Source organism: Canis lupus, chromosome 3 (assembly GCF_011100685.1).
Source record: "Canis lupus familiaris isolate Mischka breed German Shepherd chromosome 3, alternate assembly UU_Cfam_GSD_1.0, whole genome shotgun sequence".
Classification (NCBI taxonomy): Eukaryota; Metazoa; Chordata; class Mammalia; order Carnivora; family Canidae; genus Canis; species Canis lupus.
In genome coordinates this window covers 56291178-56317422 of record NC_049224.1, presented here as the reverse complement: position 1 = coordinate 56317422, position 26245 = coordinate 56291178, and the positions used below count along the sequence as shown (strand labels likewise).

The following is a 26245-nucleotide window of genomic DNA, read 5'->3' as shown; positions in this document are numbered from 1 at the left end:
TAAAATCTTTAAAAAAAAATCTGAAATCTATCTTCGAAGGGAAACAGAATTGAATGTTGTGGCTTAAATTTTACATCCAGTAAAAGGAACAAATGAGTGTGTGTGTGTGTGTGTGTGCGCGCGCGCATGCACGTATGTGTGTGTGTGTTTATTACAGGCCACCTGTGACCTAAGGATCATTCGATCTGAATGAAAAGCAGCCCTGCGCCGTCTCCAGGGCCATTGGCGGAGCTGCAGGAAAACCAGCCGGCGTGGGAGGTCCTGTTTGCCACTCTCTGGCGTTATGTGCAGGAAGCACATGTGCCCCCAAGGAGGAGGGAAGGGGATCAGGGCTGTTACCTCCCAGTGGCTGAACACCAGCTGCGGGCTGGCCAAGCCACTCGTCCGCTTCCTGATCTCATCCGCAAAGCCGAAGCTCTCAGCAACGGGCAGCACCGCCTTGATGATGAACATGTCTGTCCCTTCTTTCATTTCTTCTTGAAGCACTCGACCTTCTCTCTTTGACAAGACGGCATAGACACGACCTGCAAGGCCATACAGCTTTTAAATTCACTGAGCAGTTATGTATCTAGAGCCACACAAAGACATGATTACGCACACCCCCATAACAATCCACCAGTGAGTGTAACTTGGTTCCTGATAACTGAAGTTTCCAAAAGCATGAAAACTTTTTCAGTAGTTAAAAGTAAGCTACAAAAAAATTAGAGGCAAAAGGTAACAAAAAGCAAAATCATCCTACCTAAAGGGCAATCCCAACACAGCATGAGAAGCAAGAGACTTTCAGAGGAACTTCTGATATAATTTCACCCATGAGCAGTCTCATGAGATGAGTGTGATTGGGCTTTGTAAATATTAAACTATTTTAATAACTATGAGACATCATTAATAGGATGGTGATAGCACAAGGCTATTTGGGACTCATAAGCGGGCAACTGGCACAGTGACATTTTTTATATCAGAAACAAAACCACACAGAGACAACTGGATGCTCAAATTTTTAAGAACCGCTAATATGTAAGTGGCGTAAGATTTTATTCCCCCTGAAAACGGATAGTCCCTGGCATCTTTAATGTCTGATAACAACGTCTCCTGCCACATCACAAGAACACCACCAAATCCTCTTGGCTAATACTCGCATTTCATCCTTAGGCCCGAGGCTGCCTGACACTGCGAGGGGGAAGTCTTCCCTGGGCGGCTCGGTAGCGGTGCCTCCAGGTGCGAAGTCTCCTATCAACTGGTAAGCAGGACAGACGCTAAGAAGAGAGACTCACACACAGCTGTAAGGCACCAGCTGGGGCCAGCAGATACTCTCATTAAAGCCTCCTCTTTCACCTGCCACTTAGGAAGTTTTCATTGCATAACTGATCCGTCCTTAAAAGTTTACAGCGTTGCAGCTGAGCAGAGCAGAAATCTTCTCTGAGCACTGGCAGGGTCCCTGATGTTTCCTAGGTGCCCGGGGGACTGCCCCAGTGTGCCCGTGCCCACCTTCCTCCCTAGGTGCCAGGGGGTGACCCGGTGCGCCCGTGCCCACCTTCCTCCTTAGGTGCCGGGGGGGGGGGCTGCCCCGGTGTGCCCACACCCACCTTCCTCCCTAGGTGCTGGGGGGGGGTACTGACCTGGTGCGCCCATGCCCACTTTCCTCCCTAGGTGCCCAGGGGGGCTGCCCCAGTGCGCCAGCACCCACTTTCCTCCCTAGGTACCCAGGGGGGCTGCCCCGGTGCACCAGCGCCCAATTTCCTTCCTAGATGCCCAGGGGGGCTGCCCCGGTACACCAGCGCCCACTTTCTTCCCTAGGTGCCCGGAGGGGGGCTGCCCCAGTGCACCAGCGCCCACTTTCCTCCCTAGGTGCCCAGGGGGGCTGCCCCGCTGTGCCACGCCCACCTTCCTCCCTAGGTGCCCAGGGGGGCTGACTTGGTGCGCCCGCGCCCACCTTCCTCCCTAGGTGCCTGTGGGGCTGACCCGGTGCACCTGTGCCCACCTTCCTCCCTAGGTGCCCGGGGGGGCTGCCCCGGTGCGCCAGCGCACACCTTACTTCCTAGGTGCCCGGGGGTCTGCCCCGGTGCGCCAGCGCCCACTTTCCTCCCTAGGTGCTGGGGTGGGGGGCCTGACCTGGTGCGACCGTGACCACCTTCCTCCCTAGATGCCCGGGGGTCTGCCCCGGTGCGCCAGTGCCCACTTTCCTCCCTAGGTGCCGGGGCGGGGGGCCTGACCTGGTACGACCGCGCCCACCTTCCTCCCTAGGTGCCTGGGGGGCTGCCCCGGTGCGCCAGTGCCCACTTTCCTCCCTAGGTGCCCAGGGGGGCTGCCCCGGTGTGCCAACGCCCACCTTCCTCCTTAGGTGCCGGGGTAGGGGGAGCTGACCCGGTGTGCCCGCGCCCACCTTCCTCCCTAGGTGCCTGGGGGGCTGACCCGGTGCGCCCATGCCCACCTTCCTCCCCAGGTGCCCAGGGGGGCTGACTTGGTGCGCCCGCGCCCACCTTCCTCCCTAGGTGCCTGTGGGGCTGACCCGGTGCACCTGTGCCCACCTTCCTCCCTAGATGCCCGGGGGTTTGCCCCAGTGCGCCAGCGCCCACCTTACTTCCTAGGTGCCCGAGGGTCTGCCCCGGTGCGCCAGCGCCCACTTTTCTCCCTAGGTGCCAGGGCGGGGGGCCTGACCTGGTGCGACCGTGCCCACCTTCCTCCTTAGATGCCCGGGGGTCTGCCCCAGTGCGCCAGTGCCCACTTTCCTCCCTAGGTGCCGGGGTGGGGGGCCTGACCTGGTGCGACCGTGCCCACCTTCCTCCCCAGATGCCCGGGGGTTTGCCCCGGTGCGCCAGCGCCCACCTTACTTCCTAAGTGCCCGGGGGTCTGCCCCGGTGCGCTAGCGCCCACTTTCCTCTCTAGGTGCCCAGGGGGGCAGCCCCGGTATGCCAGCGCCCACTTTCCTCCCTAGGTGTCCAGGGGGGCTGCCCCGGTGTGCCCACACCCACCTTCCTCCTTAGGTGCCGGGCGGGGGGGGGGGGAGGAGCTGCCCCGGTGTTCCTGCACCTACCTTCCTCCCTAGGTGCGGGGTGTGGGGGGGCCTGACCTGGTGCGCCCGCACCCACCTTCCTCCCTAGGTGCCCGGGGGGGGGGGGGGGCTGACCCGGTGCACCCGCGCCCACCTAGAGCTGCTTATGCATCCCTAGGAACTGAGGACGCAGAGCCAGCCTTCTGCCTGCGAACTCTGAGGACTCAGATCCCCCTGGTGGTGGTGATCAGGAAAGACCAAGGAAACAAAAGGCAGGAGGCCCTTGTGTCAGGCAGTGGTGGCCTTAGGAATAAAAACCCCTAAAAACTCTAAGGGGTCTTCCTCATCTCCAGATTTAATGGAAAAACAAGCAAATTGCAATTCTGTTCGTGCTGAAAGGCTCGGCCTCCCCTTCTCTCCCGCCAGCTCCCACACTGCTCCCTTTCTTCTGTTTCCCGAGTGCTCAGATTTTCACTTCTTCAACACCCGGGTTCTACCGGCAGCCTGGGCTGAAGAACGATGGCTGCCCTGACGCGCCACCATCACTTTCAGATGGCAAATGTCCTTTCCCCATCCTCTCATGATTTCTGCGTGGCTGAAGCTGCTGGCCCACACCTCTGACGGCTCTCTCTGGCATCAGCATCAACCCTCAGAGCCTGGCCCTCTGACTGTCAGCAGCATCTACCCAGGGACCAACGCCCCAAGGACCACTGGCCGAGGCTCCCATCGCTCCTCTGAACACTTCCCACAGAGAGCCCATCCATATCTTTTGTGTGAGTTAAGCTAGGGAGGCCGTGCCTGAGCTGCTGAGACCAGTTCTTTGCTAGGCCCCGCGGTCACCCACGCTGACTGTGACTGCCAGGGCATCCCCACGTGCACCCCAACTCCTCCAAAGCCAGCATGCTCGGGATGAAACACAGTCCCCACCCGTCATCCAGACTAGCAATCTGCGGTAGGGAAGCAGAACAGAGGTCAGAGGGGTAACGGAAGGGTCACCGTGATCCACCCCAGCTGCCACAGAGATTCTGCTCACCACTCTGCAGCTTACCTCCTCCCACAAGGCCCAGCCCATCAGGGCCACCCTCCCCCATGGGCCACTCTCCAGCCCCAAACCTGCTCCCCTCTGGTTTCTGTTAGCCCCAGCTTCTCTCACAGGGAGACCAGCCTATAAGCTCCTGGAAGATAATTGGCTCTCTCTCCACCCTGAACACCTCCAACTTTTCCATCCCAACCCTTTCCTATCTGTACCACTGTGACTCTCTCATCCTGCTCTCAACATTTGGAGCCCAGACCTGAACATAGCACTCTGGGTATGGTCTGGAAGCTTTGACACAGCACAACAAGGGTCTGTCCCCTAGATGCCCTATGTAGCTGCCTGCGATTCCCAGGAGGGGAGAAAACCTTCGTAACCTTGACTCAGCTAGCTTGTTGCAGGAAAAGCTGTAGGTGATTTACAGAAGCAGATACGAAACAGCGAGGCGCAGGGTGGGGGCGGGGGAGAGATGGTGATCTGATGAGTGAACTGGAGTGGAGACCACAAGGGGCAGACACTGCAGAGGCCCCTTCCTTGGGGGTCATGCCAGCGGGCTCAGATCAATAACTGAGATGGAGGCTGAATGTAATTAATCGTGTAATTTTGAGCCATTCAATTTTAATTCCACTAAAACTAAATCCTGAAACTGGGGCACAGTGATGGATCACTGAACAGGGGAAAATAGCTATAAATAGAACCTTCCAAAGATACTTGGCTTTTATGACAGGTGTGTCCAGTGCTTGGACCCTGTAACCCTGGCTCTGCTCTCACAGAGCCATGATGGCTGCCTTACCCAGGAGGACTCACCATTGTGTGGCCTCTGTGGTGACTCCAGCTCCCCTTCAACCAGACGTCTGCTCCACGATACAGGAGACCCCTGTCCATGCGCCAAAGGCCACGGTGTACCCCGCTGTACCGCATGCAAGGCACCAAGAGCAAGCACCCACCAGGGAAACCACAGCAACAAAAAGCTTAGTCGATGACAACAGTCTGGTCACAGCTGGTCTTTGAATGACTACACCACGAATTTCTCAGCCTGAATTCAGGGCCCTCTGTGGCCTGTAGCAACCCAAGACGTCAAGCCCCAGGGAATCCAGGCCCTGCAGCACAGAGCACAGCTGGAGCACTCACTACCACAGCCACCTGAGGTCCTCCCACTCCCCACTCTACCTACAATGCACCTACTCCCACTCCATGGTCACGTCCTTTTCATGAGTTAAAGCCCATCTAGAACCACCATCTTTCATGGGATCCTACAACAAGGAAAATCATCTCTTCACCACTTGGGCTTCACTGAACCTACTCTGCTCTAAACGCATTCATTATATGTTCTTATATGTATATTTTCTTCTGTGATAGGCAGCAAGACTGGTCTGTATACTCTACAATCATTCGAGCTGAAAGTTTGGAAATTAAAGGTATGATTTTTTTTTTTTCCTCCAGTATTTAGGAAAGGAAGCAGCTGTTCACAGCAATGTTTTCTCTTACAGTCAACAAACAGGAAACAATGCAGATTTCCAATTTGGGGATGATGGGAAGTAAATTATAGCCTAACAAGTTGATAGGATGTTATGCAGAGGTTAAAATGAAGTTTTGTGAATACTGAGTAGCCACATGGAAGCGGGCTTATAAAATGAATAGTAAATACAAAAAGCAAAACTAATATTACACTCCTGCTACCATAAGGTTAGAGCCACGCAAAATGTAGTATTATGGATGAAGATTGTAAAAGAAAGTGGAAAACGACATGTTGATCTCCAAGGAGGAAGATTTTTCTTCATCTTGTGGTTTCTGTTATTGTTGGCAGCCCTTGCAGTGTAACTTCAATTAAAACACATAGATGGCAAAATTGGTGGGCACTTCTCACTCTAATAAATCAGGTCACACTAACCTCTTTCCCTTTTGTTACAGAGCAACCAGGCTGCTAAATCCAGCAAATGTGGTTGACAGGATGCAGACGGGCTTCCACCAAACATGCGCTGCAGGGTGCTGTGGACTGTGGGGAATGTGGGCTGCCTGCTTGCCTACAGAGGAATTCAGCCACGAGTTTATAGGACAAGCATGTCAACCAGTTGCCCCCACCCTGGGAAGACGCGCCAGTGCTCTGACTGCAGCTCCGTGCCCTTACGATGATCACCAGCAGCTTACAGGCTCAGAAGGCATGGGGATCAAATCCCAAGGTGACAGGATGCTGAAAGGCTAAGAGATACTTGGACAGAATCAGGGTAACTAGGTAAGGACACACACTCAACATGACATCAGTTAGTATGGGTAAATGCAAGGTTTTACAGTTGGCTTCAACCAACCAGCCATCCAGGGTTAGAGGGAATGCTGAAAAGAAGCTCCTGTAAGTAGTTTGGTATCTACCAAGTAGATACCAGTCTTCTGTAGGCTCTGTCTTTAGTCTGTGGTACACAGAGAGCCAATTTCACACTTAGCTGCTCAACTCAAAATTATTCCATCTATCAAAGCCCATTTCAAAGAACTATCACTTTCAAAAAGTCTACCCTGTTTCGAATTTTCCTAATCCCAATTTCTCATAAAATTTCACTGGAAGGCCATATTTATTCACTGGATTCAACCATGTTGCACTTCCTGTTTTACAGTTAGGCTTTGTCACCCAACTCATCTCTCAAAGCAGGATCTCACACAGCATAGGCATACATACATATCTGTACATTTTTGTTGAAATGAATTATGAGATGCTGATGAAATGTAGAAAGAACTCCGAGTTTGGAATAGGAAAGGTTTTTAAAAGTAAACAGTGACACTTATTAAGACTGTTTCTGACATGTTAAGGCATGCATGTTTATCCTTATAGGTGAAAACACAGGATGGACTACAATAGCTGTTGCTGTGATTAAAACTCTAGAACTAAAAAAACAAAACTCTAGAACTACCAGAAAAAGTTATTTTTCATACGTGAAATTATTGCCAAAAACAATGAGAACCCAAGAATGAAAGAAGCTACCAGGTTAGAAGAAGGAATATAAAGAGAGACAGCTTGCTACCCACGTGGGAATTAAAAACACAAACAAATTCCACTAATGTTAATGTTAAAGACGCCTGGGGGGCTCAGTCAGTTAAGCGGCTGACTCTGGGGACTCAGGTCATGATCTCAGGGTCATAGGATTGAGCATTGCATCAGGATTCCTGCTCAGTGCAGAGTCCACTTGAGATTTTTCTCTCTCCTCCTCACTCTGTCTCTCATGCCCACTCTCTCTCTCTAAGAAATAAATTAAGTGGAGCATTTTCTCATGTGCTTGTTGGCCATGTCTATGTCTTCCTCTGTGAGATTTCTGCTCAGCCATTAGAAACGACAAATACCCACCATTTGCTTTGACGTGGATGGAACTGGAGGGTATTATGCGGAGTGAAATAAGTCAATCGGAGAAGGACAAACATTACATAGTCTCATTCATTTGGGGAATATAAAAAATAGTGACAGGGAATAAAGGGGAAAGGAGAAAAAATGAGTGGGAAATATCAGAAAGGGAGACAGAACATGAGAGACTCATAACTCTGGGAAACGAACTAGGGGTGGGAGAAGGGGAGGTGGGCGGGGGGTGGGGTGACTGGGTGATGGGCACTGAGGGGGGCACTTGATGGGATGAGCACTGGGTGTTATTCTATATGTTGGCAAATTGAACACCAATAAAAAATAAATTTACAAAAAAAAAAAGAAATTAAGTAAAATTTTTTAAAAATCTTAAAAAAATAAGATCAAAGACAATTTTCATGGGTAAAGAACGAGAACAGAACCATACCTCTGAGAAAATAGAGTTTATAAGTAAAGAAGGCCATTTTCTTGGGATCATTCCCCAGGTAAAGTGATTCTGAAATGACTATTTTTCCACAGAATGTCCCAATCTGACCATAAGCAATTTTATCTATTTAAAGAAAGACTTCTATACTTTAACAATCTGTGTAGAAGGAACTACATTTTTAAGAGAGACTAAGGACACTGACTTTGTTAAATAAAAAAGACCTGAACTTGTCTTTTTACTCTTCTTGTGTCAATTCTTGGAGAATTAAAGCATCGGTCAGCAAAGTCTGGAAGATCTCTGAATATCCAGGCAGGGATACTGCTGGGTACTAGAGCATGGCTATCATTACCCAAGAGCCCCTCAAAGCCATGGGAAAATGAACTTGAAAGGAGACCCTCCCCTCTAAGCAGCTTCACACTAATTCAGGAGGGAATAATTCCAGACCAAATCAAAATAGTTTCTTTGTGAGGCGGAGATGTGGCAGCCACGTAGGCCAGCCAGGGACGATGGGACTGAGGCTGAGCAATGACCAGCCCACACACAGGAGCCGTGTTGCCGGGGGCAGAGAGGCCAGCGCAGTGGAAGGTGTACCAGGTGGAGGGGAGGAAAAGACTGACTTTGCTCCTAAGACAGAAGAGGGCAAACAACCCTGAGGATGGAGATGTGTGTGTAACTCTCCCACTAGGTGCCAGAATGCAGCCTGACGGCCAGGTGAAGAAGAGCGCCAGGATGGAGAGAAAGGCCAGGAACCCAGCGATATCTCAAGGGGCTGTCCTAGGGCTGTCTGCTCTTGTGAAGGGTCCTGGTGGTGATTTCCTACAGGAAAAGGGGAAGTGGGCATGGCACACTGATTCGACAGTCTGCCCAGAGTTTCAGTCTGATAAATGCCAACAGCTGATCCAGGTTTCACGTGTTATGTGAAAAACTGTCTTCTCAGAAAGCGAAGGACAAATGCTACTCCAAACACACAATGTAGGAGAGCCGGCAACTTGAGGAAGAGATATGTGCTCCTGTCACTATCGTAGGAGTGCAAGAGAAGGAAGGACAGGCGCAGATGTATGGGGACCACAGACTTTTTGAAGGATTCCCCAACCGCATATACAAGAAGAAACAGAACAAGACAAGTTTTAGGATAACAAACTCCAAGATAAAATTCCTTTCAGGAGTAACAAGAGTCTGAAATATCAACCACAAATAGTCCCAGTGAGAGACAGAGGAGAAGAGATCCTCCCCACCCCTCAAATACAACAGTAGCTCCAAAATAAACCTTGGGTCAAGGAAGGGATACTTTCACTGTCGTTAAGAGGACACACACGGTGGATAGAAGAAAAGGTGATAGAAGCACATCCAGAGTGTTAAGCCGATCCTGACAAAACCACAGTGCCAACTAATGATACCACAAAGGGTCTTCTCTGTTAGCTTCAAAGTGACTGAGGCAGGCCCACAGTGAGGAGAAACATGTGCAGTGTCAACAGAGAAGAGCCGGAACGCAGGGCTTCCTCATATCTGTGTGTCCTGCTCTCTCTTTAGTGGGGGGCACACACGTAGAGACAACACTCGCGTTCAAGACAGCAGAGAAGCTGACGAGCAGGTACATGGATTCTGTCTCTGGATCTCATGCTCCTGAAGGAACTTGGCCTTCTGAGAAACTATGGATGATAGGCATCTACCAACAAATGAACCTCTGGGGAGTGGGGTGAAAACCCCCTGCAGTATAAGCTGCAGACTACGAAGCCACATGCTAACTAACCCTGCAGATTTTTAAGAAAATATTAAAGATTTGTGCATATTTATAAAAGCATGAGTTAGGCCTCTGGACATCATGGACTGTGTCACAATAGCTTATCAACCTACGCTTACTTCTTTTATATGGTTGGTATGCTGATCATCAGGGGAAATCTATAGATATGAAGGAACTTAACTTCATCAAAACATTCAGTTCACTGCTTACAGAGTTTCAGTTCTCAGCAGATGAAAAAAGACACATGAAAAAAAATGAAAAAAGAATCTGTGTTAAGATTGTGGTGCTGGGACTTCTTTGTCTTGGCATTAAAAACAAACAGTAAAAACCTTCCTATAAGCATTGTGTATCTATATAAAACCTAAGGGAAAAATGAATTGTATAAATCTGGCTGACTCATAACTAAATACAGTTGTCTGTGGGGACTATGTACTTTCTATGACCTAGTCAATACCAAAATTTGGATTCTGCTTTCTGGAGAATAAGCGGGAAGATATAACTTATTTTAAAAAGAAACGAGGTTGAGGTTGATTTTGACTCCCTACGAGTCAGTGACAGGATGCAACTGTTAAATGCTGTCATCAGGAGAGTGCTGTCACATTGGGGAGGCGAGAGCAAGTCTGTGCTCCATGCCGGTCAGATGGTATCTGCGGTGCTATGTTCACATACGGCTGCTTTAAGAGGGATGCTGAGCAAGTAAAGTATGCCTCAACAGACGGCAATGGAACAGCGAAAGGGCACAGAAAATCTTCTCAAAAAAACAAGCCGAAGGCTCTGGAGAGTCTTCTCCAGGACGTACCTAGAAAACAAACGTGCCACAGTGTGGAGGAGGCACACATGGTTGGAAACTAGCAGGAGACAAGACTTTTGCTCAAGAAAGGAAAGATGATGCCTCATCATGGAACAGGTTGTGAGCCACCCATCAACAAAGGCATTCAAGTTGAGGTGGCATCTGTCAGGGTTAGAGAAGTTGGAGCTCAGGTCTCCTTCATGAGTCCCTGATTCTAACTCCACCTCTGCCTTCATGAATTAAGAAAGTTCTTGGTGAAAATGGAGAATAACATCTGGGAATGGCCTTGATTGGTTTTCTCAAACTAATCTATGGATTCCACAGCTACTAATGATACACTGGACCCAAATAATGCCGAGGCACATTGTATACTACATGGCACCCCCGCAGATGTGATTCACAGCACACACGGGCTCTGAGCAGCCCCACATCACCAAATCCGTGTGACTGTGTAACCCAGCTGTTTCTGAAACACTGTTACAGATGCTAAGTCCCTATCATAAGAGCCCTGCTGTGGAGAAAGGCATACATTTCTTTTGGGGAAAAAAAGCCCTAACAATTTAGATAGCTGCTTTTAGGAATGAATCAGCAGAAGAACTTTACCAAAAAGAATGTAGGATAACCACAAAGTGACTCAAAGGGCCGCAGACCTAGAGGAAACCTAGTAATTTGGTCCACTCTCCCAACCAGCGCTCAGCTCCCTATCACCCTTCCAGGCCCACAGGAGAGCTGCCGCGTGCCAGGCACAGCTCGAAACCCAAATCTGTGTTCTCCTGTTAATCTTTCCTACCTCCAGTGAATGATTATTGTACTTCTTACAGATGAAGACAGTAAGTCTTAGCAAGAAGTACCAGCTGTCAAAAGTCAGAACAGCTCCTAAATGCCAAGGCTTGTGTCTCCAGGGATCCCAGAGGATCTTCTTCCAGAGAGGAAAAATCAGAGTGGGATTTAAGGTAATGCTTAGTGGTGAATAAAGCCCCCAACAATTTTCTTCTTCCACAGGGACCCATAATTTATAGAAGCCCTTCTGTGTTAGGTGTGTAAGAATGTCACCCACCTCTTTGACCATTTCCAGGAAGACTCTGGCTACCCAGACTGATACGGTTACTCACTTGAGAAAGAAAATACTGCACAGGTTTGGGTGGTGATGTTTCTGGGCAGTTTACAGCTCATTTACCAGACCTCTCATGACAGAAAAGAGTCTATGTGCCGCAAATGAAAAGACCTTGGGTAATCAAGTTTCCTCCCCCAACCACCCCATCACAATTTTAGTATTTAAGATGCCTGGCTTTCAAAGACCTTAGTCTTTTAGTAAACTAGATGATGATGTAGCTTCTGTAAAAAAAATATTAAGTGCATTTGAGTTTTCTGATCTCAGAGACCTCACCATACTCGCCCCTTCTTACCAAGAACATCACCGGTGGCCATGATGTCACACGTGTACATTGCTGCCATCAGACGCTGAGGTTTCACCTGCAGGGCATAGCGACAGGCTTCCTTCATGGTGGCGATGAGCTGTCCTGAGAAGGGTCCGTAGCAGTCAGTGAGTGAAGACTCTCCTCTCTGGGAAGTCTTCTTCTCCATGGGCTCAAGGCTGCCATCTTGGAGTCCCTGGTTTTCACCTTTGCTGGAACAGGCTTCTCCTCCCCCCTGTCCCTCCTGCACCAAGTCTCTTTGCTCTGGATTGTGTTTATCACTCGCCCCTTGTTCCTCAAATTTACTTAGGTCCCATTTTTCCAGAACGAAACAGACACCCATGAGAGGCTCCTCACACATGGGGCCAGAGAGGGTTGCTAGCTGGAAACCACTCACGATGCTATTGCCAAAATCTCGGTATCTACTGGTCTCTTTTGAAGCTTTGATGGCTGGGCCTGTCCATACTGAGTTCTGAAAGTCTTCACTCTTATTTACTAATATGTTGGGCCCGCATTTCCTTGGGCCAAATGACCAGATCTGGTCAACAGTGTTCCTCCATTTCCTCCCTGTTAGGTGCTGCTCTAGTCTCCCTTTGAATTCCCACATTTTTTCTTGGGTCTTCTGGTGCATCATCTGATTATGTCTGCCCTCATTCAAAGAGGATGTCAACTGCTCCATAGAACGAATCAAATCACTATTTTCTTCCAGGATCTGTGTGACTTCTTCTGGAAGGGGCATGGCTCGAACACTGAGTGTGGCAAGCTTATTGGGGGTTGTTATGGTGATGAGCCCGTCAGAGTCAACTTGAATTCCTTCAGGGATTTTGCTCTGATCTTCTTTTGTTTGGTGGATAACTGCAACTTTTTGTTGTTTGCCTATTTCTTCATTGACCATGTCAACTTTTGGGGGTTTGGTGATTGTTTCTCTGAATGGAATAATGGGTTCAGATACACTGATTTGAATCCTAGCAAACCTACAGACAAATTCAAAAGAAATAGCAAGGTTATATAATAAAAAATGGCATCAAAAATCCCATGTAGAAATATCACAAAATGGAGAGTCTGCAAAAACACAGAAACACAGAAGTGATTTACTAGGAAAGATCGGTACTGTACATCATATCAGAATTCAAAATCCGCTTTCATTTTGGATTGAAAGGACTCCCTCTAATGGGGACATATCTTCAGGGAGTTCTGTGCATATATAAGAATGTCACTGCTTTGTTCACTCAAAATAAATAAGCCATCTATTTAGAAAAAGATGTTTTGAGTGGAAAATAAATATTTTAGTAAGATCTGACATATGAATTCTTTAAAATAATATTTGCCAATTTAAGAACCTGGAGAAGAAAAGCTCCATGATTATAACTCTGAACAAAGAATATCAGAACTTAAGGACACCTTGTCAAGTGCTGGCAACATATCTGGCTTTGATAGTGAGGCTCATGGCAAGGCTAGCATGATGCAGGAGTGTGCAACTGGGGAGATGAGGCTTTATTTAATTAAATTTAAATAGCCACACGTAGCTACTGAGCATGTGATATGTGGCTGATGTGACTGAGGAACCGAAGTTTTAATTCTACTTAACTTTAATCTGAAATAGCCCCACGTAGCCTGTGGCTACTGTATTGGCCAGCGCGGGTCTTGGACCGTAGTCTGGTACCATGTTCAGAAAGCCCCTTTTCCACATGTCATGAGGTTTAGTTTCATGCTGCATTTTTTTCCAAATGAATCATGAATTTGCAGAGAGGGGATTCAGAGAAATTGGTGTGGATTGAATGTGATGACAAAGAACCATGCAATTTTTCTCTTCTTTTCTATCTAGTTCACTCTCAGGTAACATCAAGGCTCTGGTCTGCTCTATGTCTGCCACTGGCAGTGGATGGATGGATATACAGATCAATGGACATACAAACATGTATGTGCTCACATATACATGTTATATGAAATTTTGGGATTGCAGAACAATGCTTTTCTCTGGGAAATATTATTCAATAAGAATATTGAACATTTCTTATTCAGTAAGAAAACTAAACACTAAACATAAAAGTTTATCCACATTCTGTGGATCTAGGCAGGTATTTGGTTTATCTGATTTTATTCTTTTTGATTAAATTTGAAAACTCAATAAATGGATGGTTTTCTAAAAACAGCATGTTATCAAAATTGGTAAAAATTGAACCTAACTGATTTCAGAATATGGAACCTGAATATACCATAAAGTGTGGAAGAAAATAATGTAAAAAAACATTATTTTCAAGAAAGGTTTTGGTTTTGCCAGGGAATGTGTTCACCTTCAAGGATTAGCTTATTTCAATGCTGTTATGATTCACTGTTCTTACTGTTACAGAATATGTAAGGGATGTTTTCTTGACTTTGCATTAATTTAAAATATACTTTGTGAGGGGCACCCAGGTGGCTCAGTCACTTAAGCAGCCGACTTTAAATTTTGGCTCAGGTCATGATCTCAGGGTTGTGAGACTGAGCCCTGTGCTGGGCTTGGCACTGAGCATGGAGCCTGCTTGGGACTTTCTCTCTGCCTCTCCCTCTATCTCTAAAAAAAAAAAAAAAACGAAAAATGAAAAAAATAAGAAAAATATATGCTTTGTGAAATAGGTGATGGGGATTAAGAGTACACTTACAATGAGTACTGGGTAATGTATGGAACCGAACTACTATATTATACACCTGAATAATATAACACTATATATTAGGGGGCCCCTGGGTAGCTCAGTGGTTGAGCATCTGCCTTTGGTTCAGGTCATGATCCTGGGGTCCAGGGATCAAGTCCCATATCCGGCTCCCTACAGGGAGTCTGCTTCTCCCTTTGCCTATGTCTCTGCCTCTCCCTCTGTGTCTCTCGTGAATGAATAAATAAAATCTTTTAAAATAAACCCACTGTATATTAGTTACACTGGAATTAAAATAAAAAACTCAAAAGTACTACTTTATTCAAGGTATTGTGGCTAATATAAAAATTATAGCTGAAGTCATCATCAACATGCATTTGGTGCCCTCTATGTACACCAGGACATGCCCCATACATTTTCATGTGTTAAGAAAATAATAAAATATACTTTAATATTTGAACTACACAGACAAACCTGCAGTTCAATCTTAAGAATTCAAATATAAAGTCTAAAATAACGGTGAGAAAAAAGGATATATGTGTTTTTTTTTAAATAGTCATTTACTATGTATGAGGCACTGTGCTAAATGTTTTACATGTATTATATCTTTAGTATTATCCTCATTTTCTACAGAAGTAAGAAACATTAAGCCACACCCCCAAAGTCCCAGAGCTAGTCAGTAGAGGACCAAGGACCCAAATTTAGGTCTGACCCCAGAATCCATTCTTTTTCCAGTTATACTACACTGAAAGTTAAATAGCACATCAAAGGAATACTTCACCACAACACTAAGTAGCTTTTATCACAGGGTATAAAAATTTATTTGTATTAAGAGATCTGTTAAAATAATATAGCATATTAAAAATGCCAAATAAAGTAATCAATCTATGTAACCATCTGTAAAAATGCTTAGCATTCAATAAAATTTTAATACCCTTTTCTGATTTTTTTAAAAAAGGAAAGCATTTAGCAATCTCAGAAATAGGAAAATATTTTTTAAATTATCATTATTTTGAGAAAAAACACTGTTTTTAGAACATTCCAGAAAATCACTGCACAGCTACTAAGATAATGAGTGCCACATCTATGACATCACCCCCTTTTCCTCGTGTTGTGAGGTGCTGTGTGTCAGACTAGCCTTCAAGTTTCGGAGGGTCCCAGGAAGTCTCTACAGGAATCATTTATGAGATTGATGAAAACCACGCCATGGAAGTGGGACTGTGCACAGGATGGTCACACCTGCAAAGCCCCTTGGGATCAAAGGCTCTTCAAATCCCGGGAATGCAGAGCCACCATTACTTCAAAGAAGATGCAGCAGGCTCAGACACCCCAGTAACTTCCTGCAGTTTCCTGTCACCCTGACCACCACCACCTGGAGGTCTTGTGGTCTCTGACCGGTACTTCCTTGAGCTCTGGACACTTAGAACACTGACAGTTTCTCTGGCCTGGACAAGACAGACTGTCCCCTACCTCCCGCTCCTGCGCATAATATATTCCTGAAAATGTGTGTGAGCTGAAAAGGAAGCTTATGTATTAGAAGGCAGGTTCTGTCCCATGAGGGCTAAAATACTCTAAAATTCTATAGTCCTATAGGACAGGTGACCAAACAAACATCTACTGATCTGTGACTGACGACATGTAAACAACTTGTGACTGACCCACGTAAACAACCACTCAAGTCAAGACTATTCGCTGTCAGGACCTGTCAGAATTTCCTCCAAGTCCATCCTGAGTTCTACTGTCGTCCTTTCTTTAAAATTCTTTTTATCACGTGAACCTGGAACCCCCATACTTTAGTTCAATCTGCTCTGCTTTCTTGTGCTATATGTATAAACAGAATTGAATTTTGTTTTTTCAGTTGGGTTCTTTGGCTCAGGATTATGTTGTGAGATTTCTCCATGTTCGCTTGTTAGCTTGTTCACTGAGATTACAGAATTTCATGGTAAGAAAATATCAAAATTTATTTACCCACTGTGCTGTTTGAGTTGTTTTCAGTCTTGGGCTATTAAAATGTTTGTTGCTATGAATATTCATTATGCACGTTTGTCAAACTTTGTGTTAAGTATCCTTAGACTAGAAACAGGAGTAGGTTTGCCAAGCCACAGGAAATACCTACATCCTACCTGAGTACATAGTATGGAATTGTATTCCAAAGTAGTTATACCAATTCACATTCCCACTAGTTATGTAAGTGAATTCCTACTGCCTATCTCTGCCACCATCTGATACTGTCACTTTTAAATTTCAACCACTCTGGTGGGTATGAGGTATTTCACTTTGGTTTTAATTTTGTTTCATTTCATGTATCTTTTCATGTATTTATTGGTCTGTAGACTTCTGTTATGTAAAGCACCTGTTCAAGTCTTTGTTCCAATTTCTAGGGATTGTTGCCTCTTGAATGAATTCCTCTCTTGGAATTCTTTATACATTGGGACTTTAAGTCCTTTGTTTATTGCACGTATTACAAATGTGCTCTCCAACCCTGTGGCTTACCTTCTTACTCTTCATAGTATCTTCTGATGATTAAACTTCACTTTGTCATTTATGCATTTAACACTATATTTAAGAAGCTTTGCTCTATCCTGAGGCCTCGAAGATATTTTCCCATATTCTAGGTACTTTATGATTTTGCCTTCCACACTACTATATACCTGGAATAAATGTCTGAGTTCAGGATGTCAGGAGTTCAGAGGCCTGAGCTGCCAGCCCCATCTGCAGCCTTCCCACTGTTCCGCTGTACCCCTCATTTCTATGCTCTGTGAGAGTCTACCCACCCATCCATCTATCCTTGTGTCAACAGCACAGAGCCTACTTCTGTAGCTTTAAAATAAGTTTTGATTTCCAGTGAGTGCAGTAAGAACTTGCACCTTGTTATACTTTTTTAAAGGGTTTTGGTCATTACTGGCCCTTTGTATCTCCACACAAACTTCAGAATCAACTTGCCAAGCTCTGCAAACACATGCAGTTAGCAGGATTTTGATTGGGACTGCTATGAATATATAATCAGTTTGGGGAAAGCTGATATCATTATAATATTAACTTTTTAAAGCCATAAAGATACTTTCTTTCGTGCTTTATAAGTTTTGCACAGAGGGCCTATATATGAGTACATTTTATTCCTGGGTATTTAATAGTTTTGTTACTATAAATAGTAACCTTAAAATAATTTTCATTTTCTGTTTACTAATGGTATATAGAAATGCAATAGATTTTGCATATTAATCTTGAATAGAGCAACTCTGCTGTATTTACTTTCTAATCCTAACAGTTTCTGTAGATTCTTCTGGATTATTAGTACACGATAATATCATGTACAAACAGTAATGGTTTTAATTTTTCTCTTTCAATTCCCATACCCTTCATTTTTTATTCTTTATAATGCTGCCCAAGACGGATAATATAATGCTAAACAGAACTTGTAAAAGGAGGTACCCTTGTCTTATTTCTGATCACAAAAGAAAGCTAGAAAGCTTTCAAAAATTTCATCCAGTAAGTACATGTTTGCTATAGTTATTCTGAAGATACTCTTTATCAGTTTAAGGAAATTCCCTTCTATTCCTAGTTTGCTATGAGTTTTGATCATGCATGAATGCTGAACTTTATTAAATGTTTTTCCTTAAAAAAAAAATGTTTTTCCTTTGTCCACTGAGATGATTTCTCTCTTTTTTCTGTTAATCTGGTAAAGACACATTCATTGGTATATTTTTTTAAATAAAGATTTGGTTTATTTATTTGAGAGACAGAGGGAGAGAGAGGGAAGGAGAGAGCATAAGCAGAGGGAGGGGCAGAGGGAGAAGCAGTCTCTTGACTGAACAGGGAGCCCCACTGGAGGCTCGACGCCAGGACCCTGAGATTATGATTGAGCCAAAGGCAGACGCTTAACTGACTGAACCACTCAGGTGCCCCTTGACTGATATGTTTAATGTAATTCCAACTTTGAATTCTTTTGATAGTTATAGGACTATCAGGCTTTCTATTTTTTCATGGGTCAGATTTTTCTAGGACTTGGTCCATTTCCTTTAAAATTTATTGGCATAATACTGCTTATAATATTCTCTTCTGTTTCTTGGCCTGGGACAAGCTAGCACCTAGCACCTGATTCATCAAGGTGCCCTAAACTCCGACACGCCACGAGGGACTTAAAGATACAGTGACCTGTAGTCAATACCAGCTGACGCAGTTACTCGGGGTCCCCATGGGGCACGTAACAGAACTCTGCCTCACAGGGTCCTGGAGGATCCATCCATTATCCTCTCCAATGCTTAGTCTTCCCTGCTAACTATCCCTCCCTACTTGGGCTCCTGGTCTCCTCTTTGACAAGGGGCAGTAAACAATGAACTTGAGCATTATTTCTCTGTCACACCAGGGGCCACACAGAGATTATTTGTGTTTTCTTTTGAAGGGGGTTGGTGTCCTCACTTTCAGAAACGAATTTTTAGGAGAAGAAGATAATAAACAATTCAGAATTTATCAAGTATCTTATTAAAACAGTATATATTTTTTGAAAAGTAGATATGTTTTTGCTTTTGTTAGCCTCATTCAATGTAAGTCTAACTTATTTTCAGGTATTTGGATATTTTCTAAAAAGGTTTACATAGAGTAGTTTCCAAAATAAACTGATGCATTAAAGTATTTTAATGCTATGTTAAGGGCATATTTTTTAAAAACAAATTTCTTTTATTGTAAACTATAGTTCTTTTCTCCTGAGATAAAAAAAAAAAAAAAAGAAAAAAAAAAAAGAAAAAAAAAAAAAGTACCCATATGAAAGCCATGAAGAGGAAAATTAAAAAAGACTAAACAAAGATACAAATAAGTAATAGTCAATTAAATTAACTTTAGGTTTATGGGAAAACAGTATTTGAAATGTAATTCTAAGTGCCGAAAAGCATCTTTTTTTTTTTTTTTTTTTTTAAAAGAGGAGTTAATGGCCTGAGAAATGTAAGGTTATTTAACCTGAATTTTAATTGGCAACAGAGTATGAAAAGAGAAAATAATTTAGTTCAAAGACCCCAAAAACTAACATAACATTTCAATGGTTTAAAAAAAAAAACCCTCTTGAGAACTATTATTTTTTAAATATACTTTAAGATTTATCCAATTAGCAGAATTCTCTAACCTGATACTATAACCTTCAGAAATTGTAAGAAAATGTTATCAATATTGAGGAGATGGAAGATCTGCCTTCCAGTTTTGTGCTAATCATGGCTATAAAACCATTTAAAGAAGGAATAAGCCACAACATCATTTAAACTAGAGAACAGAGCTGAGGAAACTCCTCCTCCAGCAGGAGATTTTACAACATCCCCAGGATGGTGCTGCAGAGCAGCTGTTTTCATGCTATTCCATTATCAGGAGTAGCAGGACAACTGTAGCAGGAATACTACAGCAGGAATATTTTAGTAGTAGTATCGTAGCAGGAGTAGTAATAGTTGGTGTACTACTATCAATGTGACTGGCTCATCATAAGGATTAAATGAGACAGTGTTTAATACAGTGACTGGCATGTAATATTTAGTATATAATTATGTTGATTATTTATAATTATCATTACAATCATCACAGCCCTCCAAAATTTTAAAAATAAGAGGAAGGAAGGCCATGACAAGGCAGTTCATCAAAGAAGAAAAATGAATGGCCAAGAAATACAGAAAGAAATGTTTCAATAGCATGGAAAATGTCTTTATTAACAGTGAACATCTTAGCCGTCTTCCAGACTGGTGAATTTAAAAAAAATATACAGGGTTGACGAAAATTTGGGAAAAGAGGCACTTTCAAATACTTTTTGCTGGCTACAGTGTAAACTCTATCAGCCTTTCCTAAGGATAATGTAGATCAGAAGCCTAAAAAATATGCCAGCAATATATGGCACCTGGTGAGCCAGAAATAACACCTCTGAAGTTAATGTAACCAAATCAGAGCTGCGCATATGTAGATGTCCGTATATATGAGAATGTGCACAGAACAGGCTGCGGGTTTGAGAGCCCAAATGTAAGTGAGTGGTTCTTTTCATCCTTCTGGCTTTTCCTAATTGCTATAATAAACACACGTTGGCTTGGGAATAAAGAGGAAAAGTGTTATTTATAAAAAGTGGTCTGGGATGCCTACTTCCTAAAAGGCATCACCACCAGGATGGAGAAACAGATCCCCTCAAGGTGTACCTCGCACAGACTCCATCAGGAAGGAGAGAACTCTGTCTCAGTGGCCCCTGAGCTCACAATGTATGACGTCATTCTGTTGCCCTGACATGCTGTGTGTGTGTGTGCACCTACAGGAAAATACGGATGTGTAGAGATATTTTATGACTTAAGCTTAACAATGTTAGAGTATTCAAGTCCAGAAGTAAATGGTCAGTCATTAAAAACCTAGTCTACAATCTGACAGCACAGTAACAGTTCATGTTTGAATTGAGGGCATTTCATTTTTCTCCAAAAACAAGCCACAAAGTCCCCCTGGTTCAGGACCCATTGCCCCCCAATGACTTGGGGGCTATGCTGGCCCACCACCATCCTACCTTTCTTTCAAGTCATCCAGGCACCGCTGAAGGTGGACCTCCCCTGCTGTCACTAAGACGTGCTCTCCTGTTTCTTGAATTAAGATCTGGACACAGGGGTCAGCCTGGTTTAAGAGTTTCATTCCTCTGACGAGCTGAGGCATTTCACCTAGGTTAATAGAATGAAGTGCTGATTAAGAGCAGCATAAGGACTCATCAAACCTCAAGACGGTGTCCATGGACACTGAAAGGAAAAGTATAATGAAAGTCTTAAAATAACTCTTCCAAATCATGCAGCAATGTGAAGAAAACTGACTTCTGCTCATTTGAGTACAGAGCACTAACATGAAACACTCAGAAGCTTACCGTCAAGACTCCCAAAGCTGGTCTATACCACTTCTTCAAATGCTCGGCAAATACAAACTACCACCACTGTATGTGTAAATCCACCTAAATTGTATTACAGAAGTACATACTCTCTACCTAAAATGTAATAGAGCTCTTCCCCAAAGAAGAGTTAAAATCAACAAATCAGCAAATAATGACAACAAAACCCCACTTCACATGGTATTCAAGAAACTGCAGTAGAGCCACACATGTAAAATGATCACCCTGAGGCTCTTGACAAAACTGTGTTTTAGAAGAAAGCTGTCTCATGGGTCGAGGCCACTGTGCCCACTGAGCCATGGGCACCTTCTGTATTCCCTGCTGCCTGTCCTTCTGGCATGCGGCAGCTTTCCCGTATGGTCTGTGGGAGCTGAGGCCATGGCCAGGATTCTGGTCCATATCGTGGGCTTGGCCACTCTTTCACATCTTCCTGCTTGCTCAGCAGCTACTGTTCATTTAAGTAGAGACTCCAGTCTTGAAGGCATTTCTATGCAGCCTGGTTTCGCTTCTGCACTTGAAGGAAAGCCTCTACCATTCCTCAATGCTTGGTTTTCAACATGCCAAGCAAACAAAGCCACAGGAACTTTCTGCCATCAGTAGTTTTCAGTATGTCTATTCCATGGCTATTTATTTATCCATATCTACTTGGTTCTGAAATAAAGCTTTTCTAATGATAATACTTCATATTAGCTAGTGACATGACAACAAGTACTTCATAGAGACAAGCTCATTAACTATGTGGCAGAAATGAGTACTGTTCTTGTTTTATGGATGAGGAGGCAGGTATGGAGAACCTAAGGACTTATGTCAAGGTCCCAGAACCATGGGCTTTGAAGCATGCGGGACAGGTGTCAGCCCCCCGCAAAGCCAGGCAGCCATGAACCACACATGGGATGCATGCAATAAGAGGACCCCACTGTGCATGGGGCTACCAGACTCGGTCTCATTTGTTCCCTCAAAGTATACTGTGTCTTCCTCTGCCTCATTAAGTGGACTCACGGGCATTACCTAGTGTTAACTTAAGTTTCATAGAATTTGAAGCATGGCTGAAAAGCATTCCTGCAAAAAGACCACTGATGACACAAATAACACAAAGCACAGAGGAATCAATAAAAAAATAAACAAAAGAGCTTTCCATCAGCTCCCCATTAGCCAAATTACAAATTCTTTTTTTTTAAAAAAAGAAAGCAAATACACTTAAATCTATCTCTTCATAGTAAAGGTGACAGTTTAACAATAAAGAAGAAACTTTCTCAAAATAAAACTTGGAATATGGAGACATTTTGAAATTAGATGTTTGAAAATGTTTATTTACAATGATAGTCATTTTGTTTGTTGGCAAAAACAACGTTGATTTAACCTCTTAAAATCTGGAAGTTGATTTTCCTAACCTGCTTAAAAATCTTCCAAATGATCTGTTAAAGATAAAAAACCAACATCTTTTAATACTGTAAAAAAAATCCTGAGATGATGACAAATACTATCTGGATTTAAAGGAAATCTTTGTGTGTAAACTGCTGACTGGGTTTTAAAACAGACACTGTGAGCTAGCAAAGGCAGCCCATGATCTATTTCTTCCATCTGGACCACACAGTTTTGAGGTGTCTTTCCTAGTGGTGAGGCCCATTTAAAGTGATGGGCTGAAGTCAATAGACACTACAAGCAGATCCTTGGATGACTGTATCACAGTCCTGTGTCAGGACAAGATTTCAAAAACAACAAAGTGTCTCTGTGGCAGCCATCTCTATGATAGCCCAGCTGTCCTCACCTCCCGGCAGTCCTTATGGGCCCATGTGGGCCAGAGTGAGCCTAAGTGCTGTGTGACCCCCAAGCCTCAGCCACACAAGCACTCAGCCCCCATGTCAGGGTGCTGGACTACTGGCTGACAGCAGCTGCCATGCTGTGCCACAGGGCACTGACTACTCCCTGTAGAGCCTTGGGCAAGAGTTAGTGTAAGCCTCAGTTTACCTCTCATGAAGATGGGGATAACACAGCACAGGGCTAATGAGAGGATTAAATAAAACAGTCAATGTAAAATCCTTAGTGTGTGGCATGGAGTAATGAGGAAGAGGATGTACTGGTTGTGGGATGTCTACACTGTTTTGTACTGGGGTGTCTGATCTTAGGAGGACCCTGTGGATACAGAACTGAGAGGTGGTCACCATGGTATCCTAACTCCAGCTTCAGAAATCAGAAAAAGAAAAGTGGATGAACAAGTGCTCAGAATTACCTATGCTGAAAGTGAGAAAGAGGCTGTCTTGTAGATTAGTCAACCCAGTTTGTGAGTATGAACAAGAAAAAACGGCCTGAAAAAAAAAAAAAAAAGAAAAAGAAAAAATGGCCTGTTCTGCTCAGAAATAAATAGCACATCCACCTGGTGGTTCTCAGGGGCAGTGTCACTGGGAAGTCTGGGTACAGGAGGGTGGACACCACAACAGTTGGCACACATCATCCACGGAGAATGGAGCTCTGCGCCACAGTGAGGAGGGGCACAAGAGACTAGGACACAGTAAACACAGGGGACTCCTCGGGGAGTCACTGTCCCCGAGGGCTCACGGGGTGAGGACAGCATTGGGAGAAGTGTTCTCACACATCCTCAGTGTGTAATGAGATGTGGGCCTTGTAACAACAGCAAGAAGACAGAACAGTGGGTATAAAATTCGGACACAGAAGTGTGGGAATGGGGCACCTCAGTTACAGTCAGTAACATGCACAGTAAATCCAGCAAAAACAATACATCTGTTGGGAAAAAGGAGCAACACTCTTTAAAATTATGAGAATTGGGTGCTCCTTCTAAATCATCTTAGTTTCTTTTTTACCTAGTACATTCTAATGAAACACATATGAGGGAAACCCTAGCATCCAGATGGATCATCCTTAAGTCTTTCTATTTATTCCATCGCCTCATTTATGGAGAGGAAATCACTCTTACTGAGAGTCTGCTATGGGACGGGATGGAGACAAAATGGGGGCAGGAGCGAGGTACCAGGGTCCCTCTCCTCCTGCCGCCAAAGCTGTAGAGAAGCTGGTTCGGCTCCCTTCAGGGCTAGGAGTTAACTTGGCAGAGACAACAGCATAGGGCAGCACACAACCCTCAAACAGATTTCAAATATTATAAATTTCTAGTAAACCATCATGGTTTGAATTATCAGTTATTTCTTTAATCTCTGTTTTAAAAGTTTAGATCTAAATGGAATAGAGAAGAATTAAGTAATACTAGAAAGGCCCAAGAATAAGCTATGGTTGCCAGACTCAAATGTCACAACTCCAATAAAACTGAACTTTCTTGTACTGTATGTACTTCTGAGGTGGAGGCAGCTGACAACAGCCAGAGCCAGACCCGCAGTGAAAGAGAAGAGCCAACCAGGAGGGCCCAAGATCTGGACAAGCGCACAGAGAGGAAGCGGGTGTTAGATAGAATAGGGTAAGTCCATGCAGTCAGTCACCACACGCTGGTCGTCTCCAATGACAGCCCAGAAAGGAGGCTGTATCCCTGGGGCCCAACGAAGATGGCTGTTTCCTAGGGCAGAGCCCAGAGGTCAGAGATGCAGTTCTCCAAGTATCTGCTCTAGCATGCAGGGAGCCTCAATGCCAAGGCTATCTGGTAGAACTTGAGGCAGAGATAAGCTTTCGGAAGGCCCAAGTTTTGGGGCGAGGAGGCGTACAGCCATGCAAGGACAACGGGACCATCCTCTACCTCGGCAGAGATCTACCACTTCACAGCGCTTGTCCTTTGGGTCCCTGAGCACAGCCTGGAGGTTCCCTGACCTACCACCAAGCACTGGGAACAGCAGAGTTGGGGTTAGCGATGCCATGGGAAACTACATACAAGAGTTACTGAGGACTGCTCAGGCAAATGCTAGAAGCCAAAGACTAAGCACCAGTCAGGACATAATCTGGCATATGTGGGTGGGGCAGGACATGCTTCTAAACAGGCAGGAAATGCTCCGTGTCCAGATAATCTAGCAAACCTAGAGGGAAGGGCCCCCCCTGTGCCAGGGCTGTGAGGGTGCAGAGATGCCCTGGTCTCTGCCGGACAGACAGACCCAGTTTCTCAGGGAACAAAGGTGCCTAAGTACACCATGTTCCTAAGGCAGAGGTCAGATTCCCTTTGGAGAACTGGCAGAATGTGTGGCCTGATGGCAGGGTGGGGGGAGGACTCCTTCTATTATGCACCTGAATGAGAATTCACAGCATACTTATGAAACAAATAGTGAGGAGTCAAGTATGAAATCCATGCATTTACAAAGTGTAATGAACATTACAGGCTTTTAAAAATGAAGTCATCTTACTTGGGTGTTTCGGTTCAACAGCAACCCTCACAATAGGGGTGGCCTCGAAGTTGAGCGGTATGAACGGCGGGCAAGATGGCACACTGCACAGTGTTGCTGACTTCAGCACCAAGTCCTGAAGGCCCCCGATGCCTGCAGGGAGGAAAAGATCCATGTGATCAGTAAAGGGTGATGGGTTCTGAATTTACGTCAGAAAAATAAGACCATCAACCCAGTGTATACATTGCTGAGGAAAAACACTTAAAGATGTTGCAAGGAACGAGGCCGACCAGCACCCATGGATACTATTTAACTGCTGATAAACAGACAGGAATTCTGCTGGCCACTGGCTTCCAGACGCACAAATCATGTGGTATATCAAACTGGGCTAACACATCTCTACTTTGACCACAGAAGTGATCACGTCCAAATACATGTCTGAAAATACTGATGATTTCGAATCATAAGTTTTAGTTTTTTAAAGTACATTAATGTGATGAAAGTGAGTGTCTACTGAAATAGTCTCTTTTCTCAAATCCTTGCTTCGGGTCAAGGGCATTTGGAGACTTCAGGTTTGAGGCTGCTCTGGAGTCCTTGACCCAAGCCACCCTCATACCACCCCAATTTTAGAAGAAGACATCACACCTTCCCCACTTCAGGCTCCCAGAGACAGTTGAGTAGGACCCTCCCGGAGGGCATCCATCCCTGAGCAGATGGGGGCAGAGAGAGTGC

General features: G+C 44.7%; 1 protein-coding gene across 1 annotated transcript in view; it reads right to left on the bottom strand.

The window, feature by feature from the left end:
* EFL1 (elongation factor like GTPase 1) overlaps positions 1-26245 on the bottom strand; it is a 120060-nt gene that overhangs the window by 7480 nt on the left and 86335 nt on the right. The window contains exons 16-19 of the mRNA XM_038532984.1: positions 25535-25666; positions 20877-21024; positions 11727-12709; positions 340-524 (exon numbers count right to left, since the gene is read on the bottom strand). Coding sequence (XP_038388912.1) covers positions 340-524; positions 11727-12709; positions 20877-21024; positions 25535-25666 — 1448 coding nt within the window. The remainder of the gene's footprint in view (positions 1-339; positions 525-11726; positions 12710-20876; positions 21025-25534; positions 25667-26245) is intronic.